Source organism: Podarcis filfolensis (genome assembly GCF_964270895.1).
Source record: "Podarcis filfolensis genome assembly, chromosome: 2".
NCBI lineage: Eukaryota > Metazoa > Chordata > Lepidosauria > Squamata > Lacertidae > Podarcis > Podarcis filfolensis.
This window is the reverse complement of record NC_139605.1, coordinates 109,196,565-109,217,560: the sequence shown is the minus strand read 5'-3', so window position 1 is coordinate 109,217,560 and position 20,996 is coordinate 109,196,565. Positions and strand designations below refer to the sequence as shown.

The window sequence follows — 20,996 nt, the reverse complement described above, 5'->3', positions numbered from 1 at the left end:
AGCCAGTGTAAATGCATCCAGTTAGTCAAGGAAGGAACAATAATCCACTAACCTCCTTCCATCACATGAAAGGCCAGCATTGCCTAAGAGATAGGCAGGGTCTAGACTGAGCACTGTCTGGGGGTCTATCAGTCAGAGCTTGTGCCTTGAACTAGACCAAGAAGCTAACAGGAAGCCAGTGCAGCCTGCAAAGGACTGGCTGTTATTGTCTTCCGGCCAGACTCAGGAAGCAGACAGCTTCAAAGCTGGTGCTTCCCAACCATTTTTAGATGATGATGATGATTTGCATGCCACCCTTCATCCTTTTTAACATCTACATGAAGCTGCTGGGAGAGATCATCAGGGGGTTTGGACTGGGTGTCCATCAATATGCAGATGATACCCAGCTCTACCTCTCTTTCAAATCGGTGAAGGTCCTGTGTGAGTGCCTGGAGGCAGTTGGAGGATGGATGGCGGATAATGGATTGAGGTTGAATCCTGACAAGACAGAAGTACTGTTCCTGGGGGACAGGGGACGGGCGGGTATGGGGGACTCCCTGGTCCTGAATGGGGTAGCTGTGCCACTGAAGGACCAGGTGCACAGCCTGGGAGTCATTTTGGACTTCCAGCTGACCATGGAGGCGCAGGTCAATTCTGTATCCAGGGCAGCTGTCTACCAGCTCCACCTGGTATGCAGGCTGAGACCCTATCTGCCCACAGACTGTCTCGCCAGAGTGGTGCATGCTCTAGTTATCTCACACTTGGACTACTGCAATGCGCTCTACGTGGGGCTACCTTTGAAGGTCACTCGGAAACTACAACTAATCCAGAATGCGGCAGCTAGACTGGTGACTGGGGGCAGCCACCGAGACCACATAACACCAGTCTTGAAAGACCTACATTGGCTCCCAGTACGTTTCCGAGCACAGTTCAAAGTGTTGGTGTTGACCTTGAAAGCCCTAAATGACCTCGGGCCAGTATACCTGAAGGAGTGTCTCTACCCCCATCGTTCTGCCTGGACGCTGAGGTCCATTGCCGAGGGCCTTCTGGCGGTTCCCTCCCTGTGAGAAGTGAGGTTACAAAGAACCAGGCAGAGGGCCTTCTTGGTAGTGGCACCCGCCCTGTGGAATGCCCTCCCATCAGATGTCAAAGAGATAAACAACTACCTGACATTTAGAAAACATCTGAAGGCAGCCCTGTTTAGGGAAGTTTTTATTGTGCGACATTTTAATATATTTTTAATCTTCGCCACCTTCTCCTGCACCTCTTGTCTCACAGAACCAGGAGGGGATTGAAGAGGGATGAGCTGAGGCAACTTTCACGCAGGCTCAGTCTCTGGCTGTGTGCACACAGCCCGTAGCGGGAAGGGACCTAAATTGGTGGCGGGGGAGAGACTGAAGGAGCGTCTCCACCTCCATCGTTCTGCCCGGACACTGGGGTCTAGCGCCGAGGGCCTTCTGGCAATTCCCTCGCTACGAGAAGCCATGTCACAGGGAACCAGGCAAAGGGCCTTCTCAGTAGTGGCACCTCCCACCAGATGTCAAAGAGAAAAATAACTAGCAAACTTTTAGAAGACATCTAAAGGCAGCCCTGTTTAGGGAAGTTTTTAATGTTTAATAGGTTATTGTATTTTAGTGTTCTGTTGGAAGCCGCCCAGAGTGGCTGGGGAAACCCAGCCAGATGGGCGGGGTATAAATAAAAAAATATTATTATTATTACTCCTGCTGCTGCAACTGCTCCATAGAGCACATACCTGGGAATAGCAGCCTAGACACTAGACTGGTGTGTGTGGGTACCTTAAAGAGCGAGGAATAAAGCGTGTTCATGCTGTGCAATGTGAGCACCTTCAGGGATCACCATCCTCATTTCAAATAAGGTGAGCAGGAGGAGCTCCAAATACTTTTCTAGTTTGGACTAAAATGAAAGCCCAAGGAGGATGGATGCTTATCCACATCTCTGACCTCTCCCCTAACGTGCTTCTGTTTCTTTTTTTCTTTTTTTTAGGAAATATTTATTAAGATTTTACAAAGACAAATATACAAAAACACATAATAAAAAAATAAAAAAATAAGTAAACATACAGAAAAAATAAGAAAAATTAAAAACAATTATTTTTCATAACTTAAAACTCATTTGCTTGTTTCTTTGACTTCCTCACACCTCCCCTTCTTGTATTCCCATTTAAATAATCAAATCAGCAAATCCTTACCCTCTTTCATTTATCTTGTCTCTATAACTTAACATTTTATAACTCAGTATTTTCTTCCATTATCAATTCATTTTTGCATATTCTTATTAACTTTGTTGCTAATACCACTTATTTCCAATCCAACACCATTTTAGTTATTTTTTTACCTATTTATACCCTTCTTCCATATTCTTAAAACATAGCTGGAAACCACTTAAATTCTATCCAACATCATTCTAACATTCATTAATTTTACAATATTTCTGTAGATAGTCTTTAAATTTCTTCCAATCTTCTTCCACCGACTCTTCTCCCTGGTCTCGGATTCTGCCAGTCATTTCTGCCAATCCCATATAGTCCATCACCTTCATCTGCCACTCTTCCAGGGTGGGTAACTCTTGCGTCTTCCAATACTTTGCAATAAGTATTCTTGCTGCTGTTGTTGCATACATGAAGAAAGTTCTATCCTTCTTTGACTGACTATGCCCAGGAGAAAGGCCTCTGGTTTCTTCAGGAAGGTATATTTAAATACCTTTTTCATTTCATTATAGATCATCTCCCAGAAAGCCTTAATCTTTGGGCACGTCCACCAAAGGTGAAAGAATGTACCTTCATTTTCTTTACATTTCCAACACTTGTTATCGGGCAAATGATAAATTTTTGCCAGCTTGACTGGTGTCATGTACCACCTGTACATCATTTTCATAATATTCTCTTCCTAACGTGCTTCTGTTTCAGCCCTGCTTCCTGGCTGTTCTAATGTGGATGGCGCCAGCGCCGCCCTGGTCCTTGTTACTGCATTTGCTAGGGAACACCAAGGCCTTTTGTCTTGGTGTGCTGTAGTGCACCTTTAACGGGAATGAGGGGAGGCAGGAGAGAGGGAGGAAACCTCCCCTCCCCCGCTCTCCCTGCAGCCACAGCACCCCCTCTTCTGCTGATGCCAGTCTGGCTGATGAGTGACATTTGAAAAGAAGGGGAGGTGAAGATGGGAGTTCTTGACAAAGGGATTTGAGGCTTTATAGGTCATAGAATCATGGAATTGTAGAGCTGCAAGGGACTCCAGCGGTCATCTAGTCCAACCCCATGCATTGCAATGGGTGGGAAGGTTCAAGAAATGAGCCAAGCTATTATTATTATTATTATTATTATTATTATTATTATTATTATTAAGCTCTGCTTTGCTTATCTCCAAGCCAAATTGCTGCAAATGGTGAGCACCTAGAGCATAGGTAGGCAAACTAAGGCCCCGGGGGCCGGATCTGGCCCAATCGCCTTCTAAATCCGGCCCTCGGACGGTCTGGGAATCAGCGTGTTTTTACATGAGTAGAATGTGTCCTTTTATTTAAAATGCATCTCTGGGTTATTTATGGGGCATAGGAATTCGTTCATTCCCCCCCAAAAAATATAGTCCGGCCCCCCACAGGGTCTGAGGGATAGTGGACTGCTGAAAAAGTTTGCTGACCCCTGACCTAGAGCATTTTACATTCATTGTTGGATTCGACAATAATGCTGCCTCGTTGTTATCATACCATCGTTACTGCTTACGCACACACACACACACAACCACACAAAAGATTTGCCAGTGGTGGCGGTGGAATATTGTTGTTTGTATAAGGTCCAACAGAAGACCTGAACCTTTATCGAATAGTATAAGCAAATGACAGGCCTCGTCCCCGAGGAGCTTCCAGTCCAAATTTTGATGGGGGGGCAGTAAATACAGCAGTGGGGTGGGGAGAGAGAGACAGAAAGGCCAGACCCAGTATTTAGAAGATGGCTTTGGCTTGCTTTCCGGTGCCCTTTGCCCTGCTGAGCCCAGCACCAATTAGCTGCGAGAGGCCCTGACCTGACTCATTAACACAAATAGATGCTAATTGCCAAATACCTCTGGCGGCAAGGCCAGGCCAGGCTTCGCAGGGTCACCTTAGCCCAGTTCCCACAGGAAGGACAGCTCCAGTGTCAACAGCACTGCTAGCTGGAGTAATCGGAGCTACAGTCTCAGAGGCAGTTCTGTGCGGGGATATCAGAGAGAGAGAGAGGGGGGGGTTGTGGTGTGTGCTGTTAGGTCACTTTTAGATGCCAGACTTAATGGCCTTACGGGGCAGGGAGGCTGCTTAGATCATGATGTGCATTAGGAAGAACCTAGATAGCGGCTGCATAGGCAGTATTGCCTACCGAGCGGAGTCTGCGAGGGGCTGTGCACAAGGGGATTAGGCCACATACCTGTGAAATTAAAATGGTCACTCAGGTATCTCCCTGGGCTTTCCACTGGAGTCATGGGAAGGGGCTGGCTGGCTGCCTTCAACCTGGTAGGGCGGAAGGAGGAGAATGGCTGGACTGCAGGGAATGGGTGGCAAGGAAGAATACCGCGTTGGCTGGCTTGCTCTGCTTCCTTGTGCTTGCCACGGCTCCCTGGCCTGCTGCTCTTGCAAGCCTGACCTAAGAGTCATTCTCATACCTGCTCCCCATCTGTTCACTATTATCACGCTTAAAAAGGTAAAGGGACCCCTGACTATTAGGTCCAGTCATGACTCTGGGGTTGCAGCGCTCATCTCGCTTTATTGGCTGAGGGAGCCGGCGTACAGCTTCAGGGTCATGTGGCCAGTATGACTAAGCCGCTTCTGGCGAACCAGAGCAGCGCACGGAAATGCCGTTTACCTTCCCGCCAGAGCGGTACCTATTTATCTACTTGCACTTTGACGTGCTTTCGAACTGCTAGGTTGGCAATGGGAGCTCACCCCATTGTGGGGATTCGAACCACCAACCTTCTGATTGGCAAGTCCTAGGCTCTGTGGTTTAACCCACAGCGCCACCCGCATCCCTTTTATCACGCTTACTCAGAAGTAATTGTAATTTATTATTATGTGACCCACTTGTTTGATTTGGGCTTTCTTGCACCCACAACCACATGTACAAAAGCATTCAGAGGGCACATGACGTGCAGGTGCCACCAAGGGCTCAACTTTCTGTGGTTAACTGGTCACATAGACATCCTTCACTGTGACCCAGATTCCCCATTCCTAGGTAGATGCTCCTCCAGGCAGCTGGGACCAGGCAGGTAGGTTCTCTGCCTGCCTGCCTGCCTGCCTATCTCCCCTCGCCCCATGTAGGCTATGTGGTGAACCCCTCTCCTGGGTCACTCTCCTGGCCCCCTACCTCTGCCACACACCCTTCGGGAGCCCTGCCAGTCCCCAAGTTACGCACCTTTACCCACTGATTTGTGCTTGCATGACATAGCTGTCGGCAATGTTGTTCAAGATTTGCACAGGGTTCCTTGTGAGGATAGCCTCGCGTGGTTGCAGGAGACTTGCATGCTCAGACAGCAGCCATTTGCCTTCGATGGAGGTAGCCAACTGGGTGCTCTCCAGATATCGTTGGCCTCCCAACTGCCATCTGCGCCAGCCAGCATGGCCAACGATCAGGGATGATGAGATGGGTAAACCAACAACATCAGGAGAGGACCACTGTGAGGAACAGAGCTTTGCACCACCAAACTCTGGTCACAGGCCTCTGTTGATCCTGGAGGCGGGGGAGGGGGGCAGCCTCCAGGCCGTGCCCAGGTGGCAACGTTTTGTCTGCCACAGGAGCTGGCAGCCCTCTCTATCAAAAGGGACAGCTGCTCATCCCATGCACCCGAGGAGGAGAGGCTGAGGACTGGACAGGTTTGAGCAACAGGAAGAGAGGTTTGGCTTGCGCACTCGGGGACAGATGCATGTACAGTGGTACCTCGGGTTAAGAACTTACCGTATTTTTCGCTCTATAAGACGACCAGACCATAAGAGGCACCTAGTTTTTGGAGGAGGAAAACAAGAAAAAAAATATTCTGAATCCCAGAAGCCAGAACAGCAAGAGGGATCTGGCTTCTGAGATAGCCTCTTGCTGTACTGGCTTATGGGATACCCGCGCACAGCCTCTTCCGGGCAGCGGGAGGAAGGCACCCTCAAGAGCCACACTCCCTTTAAAGAGCGCAGAGCATGTGTGCGGCTCTTGGGGGCTTTTCCCCGAGGAGGGAGACGGGCAGCCCTTCTCCCTCCTCGGGGAAAAGCCCCCCAGAGCCGCACACACGCTCCACGGAGCTCTTTAAAGGGAGCGCTGAGCAGAGCCTCCCGCCTGCATTCGCTCCATAAGACGCACCCACATCTCCCCTTACTTTTTAGGAGGGGAAAAGTGCATCTTATAGAGCGAAAAACACGGTAATTCGTTCTGGAGGTCCATTCTTAACCTGAAACTGTTCTTAACCTGAGGTACCACTTTAGCTAATGGGGCCTCCCACCACCGCCGCACCACCAGAGCACGATTTCTGTTCTCATCCTGAAGCAAAGTTCTTAACCCGAGGTACTATTTCTGGGTTAGTGGAGTCTGTAACCTGAAGCGTATGTAACCTGAAGTGTCTGTAACCCGAGGTACCACTGTATACGTTAACTGGGAGAGAGCAGCTTCAGAGCTACAACGGTTAGCTGAGAAAGAGGGTACGAAATCCATCTCCGCTCTCATAAGCCTGCCTCCTCAGCCCAGACGCGGAGTGCTGGAAGCAAGCAGTAACTCTCCGCGGCGTCTGCGTGAGCCAAGCCATGTGTCAGGCTGCTTTGCCTGCCTGTGATGGAGTGTTCTCATTACAGCAGTGCCCTCCCCGGCCTCTAAAGACTGCCCCCCCCAACTTCAATTACTTAAAGGTACTCCCGTTCCAGACATTGGTTCCCTCCGCCTCCTGGAGCACATTTGGCTTAATGCAATGCTCACTAGCAAATGCACCATTAAGGTGGCCCCGAGGTGCTCACCTTAATGCGTCAGTGGGGCCTGCGGTACTGGAAGCAGCAGGCGCCGGGGATGGAACTGGAACAAAAGCATTCTCGGGAGCTGCTGAACGCAGGCTTCCTTATTTCTCTCTTGCTCTAAGAACACGAGGCGGGCAAAAGCAGAGAGACTCCAACACTGAGGAGAGAGAGAATTTAGCCCGTCTCCCAGCTGCTGGTTGGCGGCAGGTAGCAGGGGAGGTGAGCAGAGAGGCAGGAGCTCAATTCTCTTCCAAGGCACATCGTCTTCATACCAAGCGAAATTCACATTGATAAAAGGAGACAGATTCCCCCCAAGATAATCTCTTAGGCAGAGTCAGCTTTTCTTCTCCGTAAGTCTAGGCAGCTGTCCAAGAAGGAGTATTGCCTACACCGGAGGGGGCTGGGGGACATATTTCAGACCAGCGTTCTGCATTCCTCGTCAGAGGATGCATGCTGGCGATGGGCAGGGCCAGGGGCAGAAAATGGGCGGGGACAGAAGCAAAAGTGGGAGGGGGAATGGATGCCGCGCTTACCATTGTACAGTCGGTTACATTTCAGCCATGCAAAAGCCAGAAATTTCTTCCCACACAACAAGTAAAGGTAAAGGGACCCCTGACCATTAGGTCCAGTCGCGGACGACTCTGGGGTCGCGGCGCTCATCTCGCTTTATTGGCCGAGGGAGCCGCTTCTGGTGTACTAGAGCAGCGCATGGAAATGCCGTTTACCTTCCCTCCAGAGCGGTACCTATTTATCTACTTGCACTTTGACGTGCTTTTGAACTGCTAGGTGGGCAGGAGCAGGGACTGAGCAACGGGAGCTCACCCTGTCGTGGGGATCCAAACTGCCGACCTTCTGATCAGCAAATCCTAGGCTCTGTGGTTTAACCCACAGCGCCACCCGCGTCCCCACACAACAAGTACAGCTGGTTAAAAAAAAAGAATCATACCCCAATGACTGTTAAGAGAACGGTCTTGTTGCTGGATTTTCAGATGGTTTGTAGAGATAATCCATTTGTTATCAATTTTTTGAGTCCATGGCTCCCTCGACCAACCATGTTCTTTCTGTGGCTTCCCTGCAAGAGCCAGTGGGGTTCCGTTAGAGGACATGCGTAAGTGAGGGCTTTCCGGTTCTAGTCTCGCCGTGCCCCATTCTTCCCTGCTGGCTCCCCAGAATGTTTCTGGGAGAGGGGAGAGAGATGATGCAGGAAGATAAGGGCTGCAGGGTAATGAAAGGATGCCCCCCCAGGGCTCCCCTGAATGTTCCTCAAGTCTCCCTAGGGTGACCCAGTGCACTGATGATGATGATGATGATGATGATGATTTATTTATACCCCACCCATCTAGCTGGGTTTCCCCAGGCGACTCTGGGCGGCTCCCAACAGAATATTAAAAACATGATAAAACATCAAACATTAAAAACTTCCCTAAACAGGGCTGCCTTCAGGTGTCTTCTAAAAGTCAGATAGTTGTTTATTTTCTTGACAGCTGATGGGAGGGTGTTCCACAGGGCAGGTGCCACTACCGAGAAGGCCTTCCATCTGGTTCCCTGTAACCTCACTTCTCGCAGTGAGGGAATTGGCTAGAAGGCCCTCGGAGCTGGACCTCAGCGTCCGGGCTGAACGATGGGGGTGGAGACCCTCCTTCAGGTATACAGGACCGAGGCCATTTAGGGCTTTAAAGGTCAGCACCAACTCTTTGAATTGTGCTGAGAAACATACTGGGAGCCAATGTAGGTTTTTCAGGACCGGTGTTATATAGTCTTGGCAGCCATATACAGTAGCACCTCAGCTTACATTACCTTCGGGTAATGTAAACTTTGGGTTGTGAAAGTGGGAAACCTATAAGTGTTTCGCCGCACATGCATGTGCAGAAGCGGTTTACCGCTCCAGTTGCGAAAACCTCAGGATCCAGCCGGACCTCCAGAACGGATCCCATTCACAACTGGAGGTACCACTGTAACTGACAACCAATGAGATAACCCGTTCATTAGATTAGCAAGGAGGTTTTCGGTAACATTTCAAATTCGTGTTAGTGCTTTGACGCAGCTATTGTTATTGTTGTTGGGGTTTTTCCGTGAGCTTTTTATTTGTTGTAGCCCACCTTGCGCCATGTGGAAAAGCAACGTAGATAGAAATGTGTTGATAAGATAAGCATGTAAGCATCAGGCCTTCTCAAGCAGCAGCATCCCCTCTGCCTTGTCTGGATGTACCACCCAGAGGATGCAGCAACTGAGCCGGACTTGAGCCCTCGCATAAAAAAATTACAAACCATCACTACCAGTGTCAACCTCCCCCTGCCTCCTGATGTTTGGGACTACGACTGCCATCAGCCCCAGTCAGTCTGGAGGGCACTGAGTTGGGGAAGATGGACTCTCGGGATCTTTGGGGCTTATCAGTTGGTCCCTTACCCAGTGGCGTAGCGTGGGTTGTCAGCACCCGGGGCAAGGCAAGTAATTTGCGCCCCCTAATCCGTGGATTTGCCCTAACCCCAGATGTTGCGCCCGGTGCGGCCGGCCCCCCCTGCACCCCCCACGCTACGCCACTGCCCTTACCTCCGCCACTCAATTCTGCACAGCAATGCCAATTAGTGCCATTGCCTTCCATTAAGAGTTTGGGTGTGATCCTTGACGTCTCCCTTTCCATGGAGGCGCAGGTTACAACAACAGCCAAGACGACATTTTTCCACCTTCGCCGCATCAAGCAGTTGGTCCCTTACCTTTCCCGCCCCAACCTGGCCACAGTGATCCATGCAACGGTCACCTCCAGGCTTGACTACTGTAATTCGCTCTACACAGGGCTGCCCTTGAAGCTGTCCCAGAAACTCCAGCGGGTGCAGAATGCTGCAGCGAGGCTCCTCACGGGGTCTCTGCCATGGGAGCATATTCACCCAGTGCTTTTCCAGCTGCCCTGGCTCCCGGTGGAGTACAGGGTCAGATTTAAGGTGCTGGTTTTGACCTTTAAAGCCCTTCACGGCCTAGGACCCTCGTACCTACAGGACCGCCTCTCCCAATATGCCCCACGGAGAGCCTCAAGGTCCATAAATAGCAACACCCTAGTGGTCCTGGGCCCTAAGGAAGTTAGATTGGCTTCAACCAGAGCCAGGGCCTTTTCAACTCTGGCTCCGGCCTGGTGGAACGCTCTGCCTCATGAGATCAGGGCCCTGCAGGATCTGAGTTCTTTCCGCAGGGCCTGTAAGACAGAGTTGTTCCGCCTGCCCTTTGGCTTGGAGCCAATTTGATTCCCTCCCCCTCTTTCTTTTCTCTTTTTCCTTTCTCCTCCTATGATGAGGCTACCTTTTAATATTTTAATGTTTCAATATTTTAATGTTGTATTTTAATTTTGTTTTTAAGTTGTATTCATTCAACTTGTTTTTATTATTGCTTGTTAGCCGCCCTGAGCCCGGCCTTGGCTGGGGAGGGCGGGGTATAAATAAATTATTATTATCATTATTATTATTATTAAAGCTACAGAAGCCAGATTTATCCTTGTGCCACACCCTCAGCTGAAAAATTTGGAGGGAGAGTTTCCCCATTCAGGTGGCGAAGTCATAGATTCACCAGAGTTGTAACGGACCCTAAGCATCATCTAGTCCAGCCCCCTGCAATGCAGGAATATGCAGCTGTCCTATACGGGGATCGAACTTGCAACCTTGGCATTATCCCCACTGTGCTCTAACTAACTGAGCTATTGAGGTCACATGGCTCTCTGCCTCCTTTGCTAAGCCCATTGGGAACTAGCCCTAGCATCACCAACTTTTTGCTCCTGCTGCCTGAGATTCTGTGGGACTGGGATCTCAGCTGTCAGCTTTCTCCTCACCCCTTTCACATCTATCAGCAGCTTGACCTGCAGGCAGTAATGCCACTTTCATGTCAGAAATGGACCACCCGTTGTTTTGTGTACATCGTGCTGCTGCTAAAGACAGAAGAACAGGCCAGGCCATTTTTCTCCTGGTCAGTTGGCAACCCTAACTAAGGTCCTGATAACTAGTATTCTTCCCAGCTCCTTTCCTTCAAACCCTACTTGGTTTCCAGTGCCCTTTGTAACCTTCCTGAGCCGTAACAATGGATTCTCAGATTCACTCCTTCATTCAAAGAAGAGTGGTTCTGACTGAACTTTCTATCGCATCCCTTTCAAACAGGTATAGAATAATCAGGCACTACGTCTCAAGGTCTGAGCAACCCATCTGACTGCAAGACATGGAAGATGATTGATCTATTGTATTTATTCAAGAAATCTCAATTTTTTCCCCTGCCCTTAGGCCAAAGGAGGTTGATGATCATCAGAGGCTCTTGAAAACCAGCAGGCAATAAAAGAAGGAGCAGAAGCCTTTGGATGGCATTTCCTTAGTGTAAAGGCTCACAATCAGGCACCAATTCAAACTGCGAGGGGAGTAAAGCACTGGAACAGAGGCTCATCTTCTCAGTGCAGTTTCTATGGATGTGTTTGCGCCGGGCTTTGGGGTGCTTTGATTTAGAGAGCTTCAATATGTCCTGTTGAAACTGGTGAGGGCAGGGACCCAAACTCTTCCACTTCTGGAAGTGGCTTATATCACAGAGACAATTTCTCATTCCCAAAGAAAAAGAAGAAGAAGTTATTATTTGTAGCCCGCCCATCCGGCTGGGTTTCCCCAGCCACTCTGGGCATCTTCCAACAAGTATTTAAAATACATCAAAATGTCACACATTAAAAACTTCCCTGAACAGGTCTGCCTTCAGATGTCTTCTAAATGTCAGGCAGTTGTTTATCTCTTTGACATCTGATGGGAGGGTGTTCCACAGGATAGGCGCCACTACCGAGAAGGCCCTCTGCCTGGTTCCCTGTAGCTTTGCTTCTTGCAGTGAGGGAACCACCAGAAGACCCTCGGCGCTGGATCTCAGCGTCCGGGCAGAACAATGGGGGTGGAGACGCTCCTTCAGGTATACTGGGCTGAGGCCGTTTAGGGCTTTAAAGGTCAACATCATCATAGAGTTGGAAGGGACCCAAGAGTCATCTAGTCATCTAGTCCAGCCCCCTGCAATGCAGGAATTTGCAGCTGTCCCATACACAAGGATCGAACCTGCAACCTTGACATTATCAGCACCACACTCTAACCAACTGAGCCATCCAGGCACAAGATATTTCTGTGTGTTTATATTGCAAACTGCCCTGTGGTCTTTGGATAAAGGGTGATATAGAAATTTAAATTATAATTACCGTCGTACCCTCTACTTGAAGGCAGTGGATTCCTGTTTGCAGAAGCTTAAAAACACCAGGGAGGTGCCCATCAACTGTGGCAAGACACAGGTCACCTCGTTACAGTCTTCCCCACTATGGGAAGAAGTATTTCTATTCAAATGTTCAATTTCTATTCAAATTTCTAAGTTTCTGAATTTGCATTTGTACATATCAGTTCTCACATGTACATTTTATGCAATCATCTTTCCTCTTTTAGCCGTGTGTGTGTGTGTGTTGCATTTCTTCATTTTTTGGCAATTCACAAACAGCCACCCTGTTGAAAGCCAATGTTTGCAGAGTGTATGCAGGAAACATCTGCGAGTGTCGCACACTTAAATGAAGCACTGATAAGGAGGAAGAAGCCAGTTTGTGCTAAACAGAGCTGAAGTATTGATGTTTTTTGTCTTTCCAGTGTAAGACATGGAAAAGACTGGCTTTCCTAAGGGACTGAGTTTCTATCTCTCTATCTCTTTCTATGTGCCTCTGAGTGGATGAACCTTCCACGTGAAGGTTTTTGAGAGGTCAGTTAAAACGGTCCCTGCATGGTTTTTCAACAAAAATTTAGCTAGCCTGACCCAGTGGTCCCATTGGCTTAGTACAGTAAACTTCAACCACCAGCAGAAGTTAAGCCCAAAGTTTGAGAAGCATGTCTTTCCTACCCAGCCCTGAACTTATATCAGACTCCCTGACAATGAGAATAGTGCTGTACAGTCAATATATTATTATTTATTGTATTTACATCTCACCTTTTTCTCCAAGGAGAAAACCATGTCCATGGTTCTTGTTGTTGTTTAGTCGTTTAGTCGTGTCCGACTCTTCGTGACCCCATGGACCAGAGCACGCCAGGCACTCCTGTCTTCCACTGCCTCCCGCAGTTTGGTCAGACTCATGCTGGTAGCTTCGAGAACACTGTCCAACCATCTCATCCTCTATCGTCCCCTTCTCCTTCTGCCCTCCATCTTTCCCAACATCAGGGTCTTTTCCAGGGAGTCTTCTCTTCTCATGAGGTGGCCAAAGTATTGAAGCCTCAGCTTCAGGATCTGTCCTTCCAGGGAGCACTCAGGGCTGGTTTCCTTAAGAACGGATAGGTTTGATCTTCTTGCAGTCCATGGGACTCTCAAGAGTCTCCTCCAGCACCATAACTCTAAAGCATCAATTCTTCGGTGGTCAGCCTTCTTTCTGGTCCAGCTCTCACTTCCATACATCACTACTGGGAAAACCATAGCTTTAACTATACGGACCTTTGTTGGCAAGGTGATGTCTCTGCTTTTTAAGATGCTGTCTAGGTTCTACGCCTCCTCAATTAATCCCCACAACTACCCTATGAGGTAGGTTAGGCTGAGAGGCAGTGACAGGCCCAAGGCCACCCAGTGAGCTACATGGCAAAGCGGGAGATTTGAACCCAGGTCTCCCAGCTCCTAGTCTGACACACTAGCCACTACACCACAGGGCTCTCCCTTGGAATTACAGTCCCTTGTCTTTGCTCTACTTAAGCAGCAGCTGGGGTAAAGCATATATCTATATCTACATATCTGTATTCATAGAATTATAGAGTTGGAAGGGACCCTGAGGGTCATCTAGTCCAACCCCCTGCAGTGCAGAAATGTGCAGATGGCCTGTATGGGGATCAAACCCACAACCTTGGTGTTACCAACACCATACTGAGCTAACTGAGTCCATGTCACATTGAGACAAATCATTGGCCCATTGAACTCAATATTGTCTACACTGATAGGCTCTCTAGCATCTCAGACTGAGAACCCAGTACGTTTCCGAGCACAATTCAAAGTGTTGGTGCTGACCTTTAAAGCCCTACTACGGGCCTTCTGGTGGCTTCCTCACTGCAAGGTTACAGGGAACCAGGCAGAGGGCCTTCTCGGTAGTGGCACCCGCCCTGTGGAACACCCTCCCATCAGATGTCAAGGACATAAACGACTATCCAACTTTTAGAAGACATCTGAAGGCAGCTCTGTTCAGGGAAGTTTTTGATGTTTGATGCTTTATTGTGCTTTTAGTATTCTGCTGGGAGCTGCCCAGAGTGGTTGGGGAAACCCAGCCAGATGAGCCGGTTAATAATGATGATGATGATGATGATGATGATAATGATAATAATAATAATAATAATAATAGTACATAATAATAATAAATTATTTTTATTACTACTACTACTACAACTCTCTGGAGCTTGAAGTTCTTTGTTTGTTTAATTGAGGATGCCAGAGACTGAACTGAGGTTGTGCAAGCTATCCCTGAAAATTGTATGCTGTTCCACTGAGCTCTGCCTCCAAATGGTCCTAGAGGTCAACAGAGGGGCAGTGGCTGGGTGGCAGAGCAACTTTGTTGCATGCAAAACGCACCAGGTCAAATCCAGGTAAAACGGAGACCGTCTCCTGCCTGAAACCAGGGAGAGCCGCTCCCGATTGATCCAGACAATACAGTGGTACCTCGGGTTAAGTACTTAATTCGTTCCGGAAGTCCATTCTTAACCTGAAACTTCTTAACCTGAAGCACCACTTTCGCTAATGGGGCCTCCCACTGCTGCCGTGCCGCCAGAGCACAATTTCTGTTCTCATCCTGAAACAAAATTCTTAACCCGAGGTATTATGGAAGTGAGAGCTGGACCATAAAGAAGGCTGATCGCCGAAGAATTGATGCTTTTGAATTATGGTGCTGGAGGAGACTCTTGAGAGTCCCATGGACTGCAAGAAGATCAAACCTCTCCATTCTGAAGGAAATCAGCCCTGAGTGCTCACTGGAAGGACAGATCTGGAAGCTTAGGCTCCAATACTTTGGCCACCTCATGAGATGAGAAGACTCCCTGGAAAAGACCCTGATGTTGGGAAAGATGGAGGGCACAAGGAGAAGGGGACGACAGAGGACGAGATGGTTGGACAGTGTTCTCGAAGCTACCAGCATGAGTTTGACCAAACTGCGGGAGGCAGTGGAAGACAGGAGTGCCTGGCGTGCTCTGGTCCATGGGGTCACGAAGAGTCGGACACGACTAAACGACTAAACAACAACAACAACTATTTCTGGGTTAGCGCAGTCTGTAACCTGAAGCGTATGTAACCTGAAGTGTATGTAACCCGAAGTACCACTGCACTGAGCTTGATCATGGACCAATGTCCCTCAAATCATGGACCCTCAAATTCCCATGCCTTCGTATCCAGTAGATGGCAATCAAGAGCTAACCATGGACTAGGCAGGGAGATAGCTCACAAACAGTTAAGCCAACAGGGTGCAGTGAGGTCATCTTATGCTGAGCTGGCAGTGGCCAAAAAAGTCAATTTCCTGAGCGCTTTCCCCCTGGCCCAAAAGTGCTGCCCGGTTTGCCCTCTTCTCATTCCCCTCCCACTTCCCACACTTGGGCTGGGCAGCAGCAGTGACCAAGCTGCTGGAAATTGCTTTGTGGCCACTGCTAATGGGCTCCCAAATGCAGGGAAAGGAAACCACAGGGCAGGGAGGAAGGGAAGGCTGCAGCGTCAGGGGAGCGATGGGGCTGCTTCCTTTGCAACTTGCAGCTTCTTTCTACTTTCTTGCCCTCACTCGCGAATCTGCAAAATCCAACTGTTTGCATGGATAGGGTCCCTGGATATCCCTTTGTTTGAAGGCAGTGGGGGGGCTGGATCTGTCCCCCAAGATGGATGAGCAGGGGCCGCCCCCTGTCAATCACCTGATGTTACAATGAGGACCACCTGACAGTCAAGGCTGGCAAAGTGTTGTGCCCAAACCGCATTTGGCCCACCCTTATCTTTCACCGCCCCATATCAGGTGTAGAGCAAGTGAGCACAACTTGGGCAAAATAGCTTCATGGGGTAGACATTCAGCACCACTGGGGGTATTGAGTGATAATTCTCATTGTCAGGAATGGTTCCTTTCCTCACTGTTGCTCCTGTATACCTGAAGGAGCGTCTCCACCCCCATCGTTCAGCCCAGACGCTGAGGTCCAGCGCCGAGGGCCTTCTGGCGGTTCCCTCACTGCGAGAAGCAAAGCTACAGGGAACTAGACAGAGGGCCTTCTCAGTAGTGGCGCCCACCCTGTGGAACACCCTCCCTTCAGATGTGAAGGAAATAAGTAGCTATCCTATTTTTAAAAGACATCTGAAGGCAGCCCTGTTTAGGGAAGTTTTTAATATTTAACGCTGTATTGTTTTTAATACTTGATTGGGAGCTGCCGCCCAGAGTGGCTGGGGAAACTCAGCCAGATTGGCGGGGTATAAATAATAAATTATTATTATTATTATTATTATTATTATTATTATTATTATTATTGCACTTAATGGGCACCCCATATTTCAGAACCTCACAGATCCATACAACTTCCATTAAACCAGGGGTTCCCAAACTTGGGGTCTCTAGCTGTTTTTGGACTACAACTCCCATCATCCCTAGCTAGCAGGACCAGTAGTCGGGGATGATGGGAATTGTAGTCCAAAAGCAGCTGGAGACCCAAGTTTGGGAAACTCTGCATTAAGCAAATAACCATATTCTGAACCACCACTTCCCACTCTAAATTTTGAGCTAGCTATTCAGCAGTTTGCTTTGTTGCTATCAGTCCTACAGATTTAATGGACACTTGCTTTTCCTTGTCCTTTCTCTTCTGATCCTTCTTAGCTAGGGTTGCTAACTTCTTCACAGCCCCTGCTCCTCTGCCTCTAATCTGCAGGTGTTAACGTGAGTAGGCCAGACCATTTTTTTCTTCTTGTCACTTGATAACCCTAACTCAAGGCTTCGATATTTGAATGAGCGGCTTTCTCTACTTGTCACTAAGAAGATCCATGTAGCCAACTCTTTTCTTGGCAGAGGCTCCTGTGTCTTCATTGGCTGCGTGTTAGCGTTGAGTTCAGCAGAAGCAGGGTTTTCCTGCAACCGTACCGCCATGAAAGTCGCACCGGTTGAATACCATGCCACTGTTAAAAGTTTAAAATGCAGAGCCTTGCTTAGAAAAGGGGCAGGCAGTGCTAAAACTAGCACGCTGACAAAGAGGCTTGACCAGCTGAGATTTGAAGGATAATTCATTTATCCTATTAGTCAAAGTTGAGCAGAGACAGGGCAACTACAAGCGTCTGCAGTGCTGTAGAGAGGGGTCTGATGGGCAATAGCGAACGCCCCATACGTTGTCCTGCTCTTGCTAGTTTCCCGAGTGATCCGGAAACTTGCTAGCAGCAGCAAAAGTGTAAGCAAAAGTGTCATCCAGGATCTGTGTAATCGGAGCACAAAACAGGGATCAGGCAATACACAAGCGCAGATCAGTCTGGAATCACGTTCAGGTCCACTTTTGGGCAAACCAAGTTGGGTAGAGACTGGTCAGCAGCTTAGCTTAAAGTCAAAGCACAATGCATGTAACAGCGATGTTGTTCCAGCAGGTTTTCCAACCAAGCACTGAGGTTGTTGTGCTGCAGCTGCTGGAAGCAAACCCTTAATCCTAGTGATTCCGATCAGCTGGCCGCATCCAGAGGTCTCCTCCAGAGAAGGGTCTTACTCCTGATAGGGACGCAGGTGGTGCTATGGACTAAACCACTGAGCCTCTTGGGCTTGCTGATCAAAAAGTTGGCAGTTCGAATCCCTGCAACAGGGTGAGCTCCCGTTGCTCTGTCCCAGCTCCTGCCAACCTAGCAGTTCGAAAGCACACCAGTGCAAGTAGATAAATAGGTACCACTGTGGCAGGAAGATAAATGGTGTTTCTGTCACGGTGTTCCATTGCACCAGAAGCAGTTTAGTCATGCTGGCCACATGACCCAGAAAGCTGTCTGTGGACAAACGCCGGCTCCCTTGGCCTGAAAACAAGATGAGCACCGTAACCCCATAGTTGCCTTTGCCTGGACTTAACTGCCCAGGGATCCTTTACCTTTATCTTTAACCTTACTCCTGATGAGATCTGATGAGTTCTGGACAAGCTGGGCCCTTGGTCTGATCCAGCAGGCCTCTTCTTACGATAGTTTCTTATGTATCACCCATGTTGGGAACAGCGGTAGAGAAATGGGCAGCACAACAGGAACTGTTCCATTAAAATGCAATTTTGTACCACCAGGATCCTTAGGAAGGTCTGTTCACCATGAAGCAGAGCAGAAGTTTGGTGGCCTTTGCTGGTCCTGGCTGTCTCTAGGGTTTGTGAGGGACTGGTTCTCTTAATCACCTGCTGATGAATTGGTGTGGAAGCAAGTGTGCTTGATGGACGGAGAGATGCCTTCTTTCCCTTTGCAGACACAAAGCCCAGGCGCTTGGGGTTGAGGAAGGTTTGGGATGCTGCATGTCCTCACCCCAGTACAAAACCACAAACTCACAGCCCAGTTTAAGAATCCACAGAACTCTGTCCTCCCTCTGAGTCAATGGACAGGCAGGAGAGCAGATAACCCCACCTTGGCTGGAGAAAAACCCAAGACCCAAAGCCGAGTGCAATTGTGGGGGCGTGCTTATGATCTCTCCTGAAAGCCATCAGCACTGGTGTGATGGCCTGGGATTCGGACTCAGAGGCTGAACCTGAGGAATCTCAGCCTGCACAGGAGTCCCCGCCTCCAGAACCAGCTGAGCCGGGGCTGGGGCTTGAGCCTGAAGGGCCCTCACCTGTGCTGGATCCTCAGGTGCAGGCACCAGCTGAGTCTGCTCTGGCTCCTGAGGTGATGGAGGACCCATTGCCTGCAGGTGCTCCACTCTCAGCCCCGTCAGAGGAAGCTGAGGTTGCCTCTGGGTCCGGTAACCCTCCAGCCTCTCCTGAGCTGCAGAGGCTCAGGGCAGAGAGGCGGAGGGAACTAAGTTCCCGCAGGAGGAGTGCTCGCCTCCAGGCCAGGAGAGGCGAGTCACCTGTGGACCGGGGCCGCCCTATACCTCGGGGCAGATAAAAGCCAGCCAGCCCCAGTCCCAGGTTGCGGGAGCAACATTGTTGGTAGCCTGTTCCTGCCTGCACCCTGTCCTGCTCTTCTGCCGGAGCTCCTGACCTCACCCAACTCCCTGCCTTGGACCCAGCTTCAGCCTTGATGGACAGCCTCCATACCGCACCCTTGACCTTGGACCTTGCTGCACGGTTAACCCTCGGGACCAGAACAACTGGGCTTCCGAGAGCCCCGTGTACTACGATTTTAAACCCAAAGGCCAGTTTTGTTTTGAGGCTACGGCTTCCGGAGGCACATGGGAGCAGCTGCGAGAGGCTGGAGCAGGCGGTGACACGCTGGGTGCAGGAAATAATCTGGCACTGGCGTGGCTTCTGGGTGTGCGTGTGTTTGGGGGCGGGCGGGAGAAGAGTGGCTTGTCCTTCCCTTGGCACCTCCCAACCCCAACACAGATACCAAGGAAGCTGTTGAATTATTAAGCAGGCCCTGTCCTAGGCATCTGAGTCTGACTTCTTCGCTGCTGTAGCCTGTATAAGAGGAACACATCCCCAGCCAGCACCAGCCAGGGAAACAGCTCGCTCTGTCCGGCGCAGCCATAAACTCCCAACTTTGGAGCAGAGTGTCGGAGGACAGAAGCATTTGGAGCCAGGGATCAGTGTTTGATTCTGGATGCCGGATTTGAAGGAAGGAGGCAGCTCATCCTCTCCTTTCTTTCTGCCACACTCCTCCTTTTCTCTCTCCTCCCCCGTCCCCAATTTCCCTCACTTCTGATTCCATCTTATTTTCTTGCCGTTTCTGTCCCATTTCTCCTTTGGGGTCTTCTTTCCCTCTGTGTCTCCTTCTGTTCCCAACCTTTCTCTTCCCCCTCTCCTTCTGACACCATCTACCTCCGTTCTGCCCATCCTCTCCTTTTCTCTTTGGCAACCCCTCCTCGTTCTCCAGCCCCAGAAGAAGTCCTTCCAAAGACCCCCTTCAAATACAACAGGCGAGAGGAGGGCTGCTCAGAGGGGGCCCCTGTAGGATGCCCATCCAGATATTTTGCACCATCTCCTTCTCTTCGAACAAAGAGAAGCACACCGCGGTCAAGTGTGCGACGGAGAGCAATGGTGACAAACCCCCCTACGAACAGCAAGAGCCAGAAGCCATGGAGCAAGCCTATGAGGATGGAGAGGAACCGGAGGAGGAGGGGGAGGAGGAGAAGGAGAAGGACGAAGACGAAGAAGGAAGCGCTCCAAACCTGGTGGACTTTGCCAACAGCTGCACTTTGCACGGCGTCAACCATATCTTCGTAGAAGGCAGCTTTGGAGTGCGCCAGGGCCTCTGGATGGCCGCGTTCCTGATCTCCCTCTCCATCTTCTTGTCCCAGGTAGCTGGGCGGATTTTCTACTACCTGGAATATCATCACGTGACGCAGCTGGACGAAATGGAGAGCGCCGAGATGGTTTTCCCCGCCATCACGCTCTGCAACATCAACCGCATCCGGGGCTCCCAGCTCACCTTCGACGACCTGTCCTATATCTCTCCGCTCGTGGGCTATGACCCCGGCGCCTACCTGGAAGCGGGCTTCCCGTTGGCCTTGCCTGACCTGGAGGGTCCTGAGGAGCCTCTCAACCTGTACAGCTTTTACGACCGCCATGGCCACGAACTTGAGGACATGATGCTGGCCTGTAAATACCGCGGTAGGGACTGCGGTCCCAATGACTTCACTGTGGTGAGTGGCTTGTGCATCAGCCCCTAGTGCCTGTGGGGCTGGTTTGGGGGGTGGGGGCTTGATTTAAGGAGCTGAGTTAGAGTAAGGGGAGGACCTACTTATGGCTGAGGTCCGTGAGCTTGCTTACAGTCAAATTTGTAATGCCTTTATTAGAATCAAAGTAGTTTTTGAGCTCCCCGGATCTGTTCTACAGACTGGATATTAACTAAAGCAATAGCAGGGGTGTGGTTGCCGTGCTGGAGGAGCCCCTGTAGTCTGCAGGTTGTAACAGTGTTTTAAGATTGAGCGCAGGCTGAGCAGTGCAACC

General features: G+C 49.8%; 1 protein-coding gene across 3 annotated transcripts in view; it reads left to right on the top strand.

Moving 5' to 3' along the window:
* Positions 1-20,996, top strand: part of ASIC1 (acid sensing ion channel subunit 1) — a 211,956-nt gene that overhangs the window by 144,714 nt on the left and 46,246 nt on the right. The window contains exon 1 of one of the 3 annotated variants that reach the window (XM_083598805.1): positions 19,484-20,689. The exons of the other annotated variants lie outside the window; for them this stretch is intronic. Within the exon in view, the coding sequence (XP_083454931.1) occupies positions 20,000-20,689 (690 nt within the window). The 5' untranslated portion in view covers positions 19,484-19,999. Of the gene's footprint in view, positions 1-19,483; positions 20,690-20,996 lie in introns of those variants that run through there. 3 annotated transcript variants of the gene reach the window in all.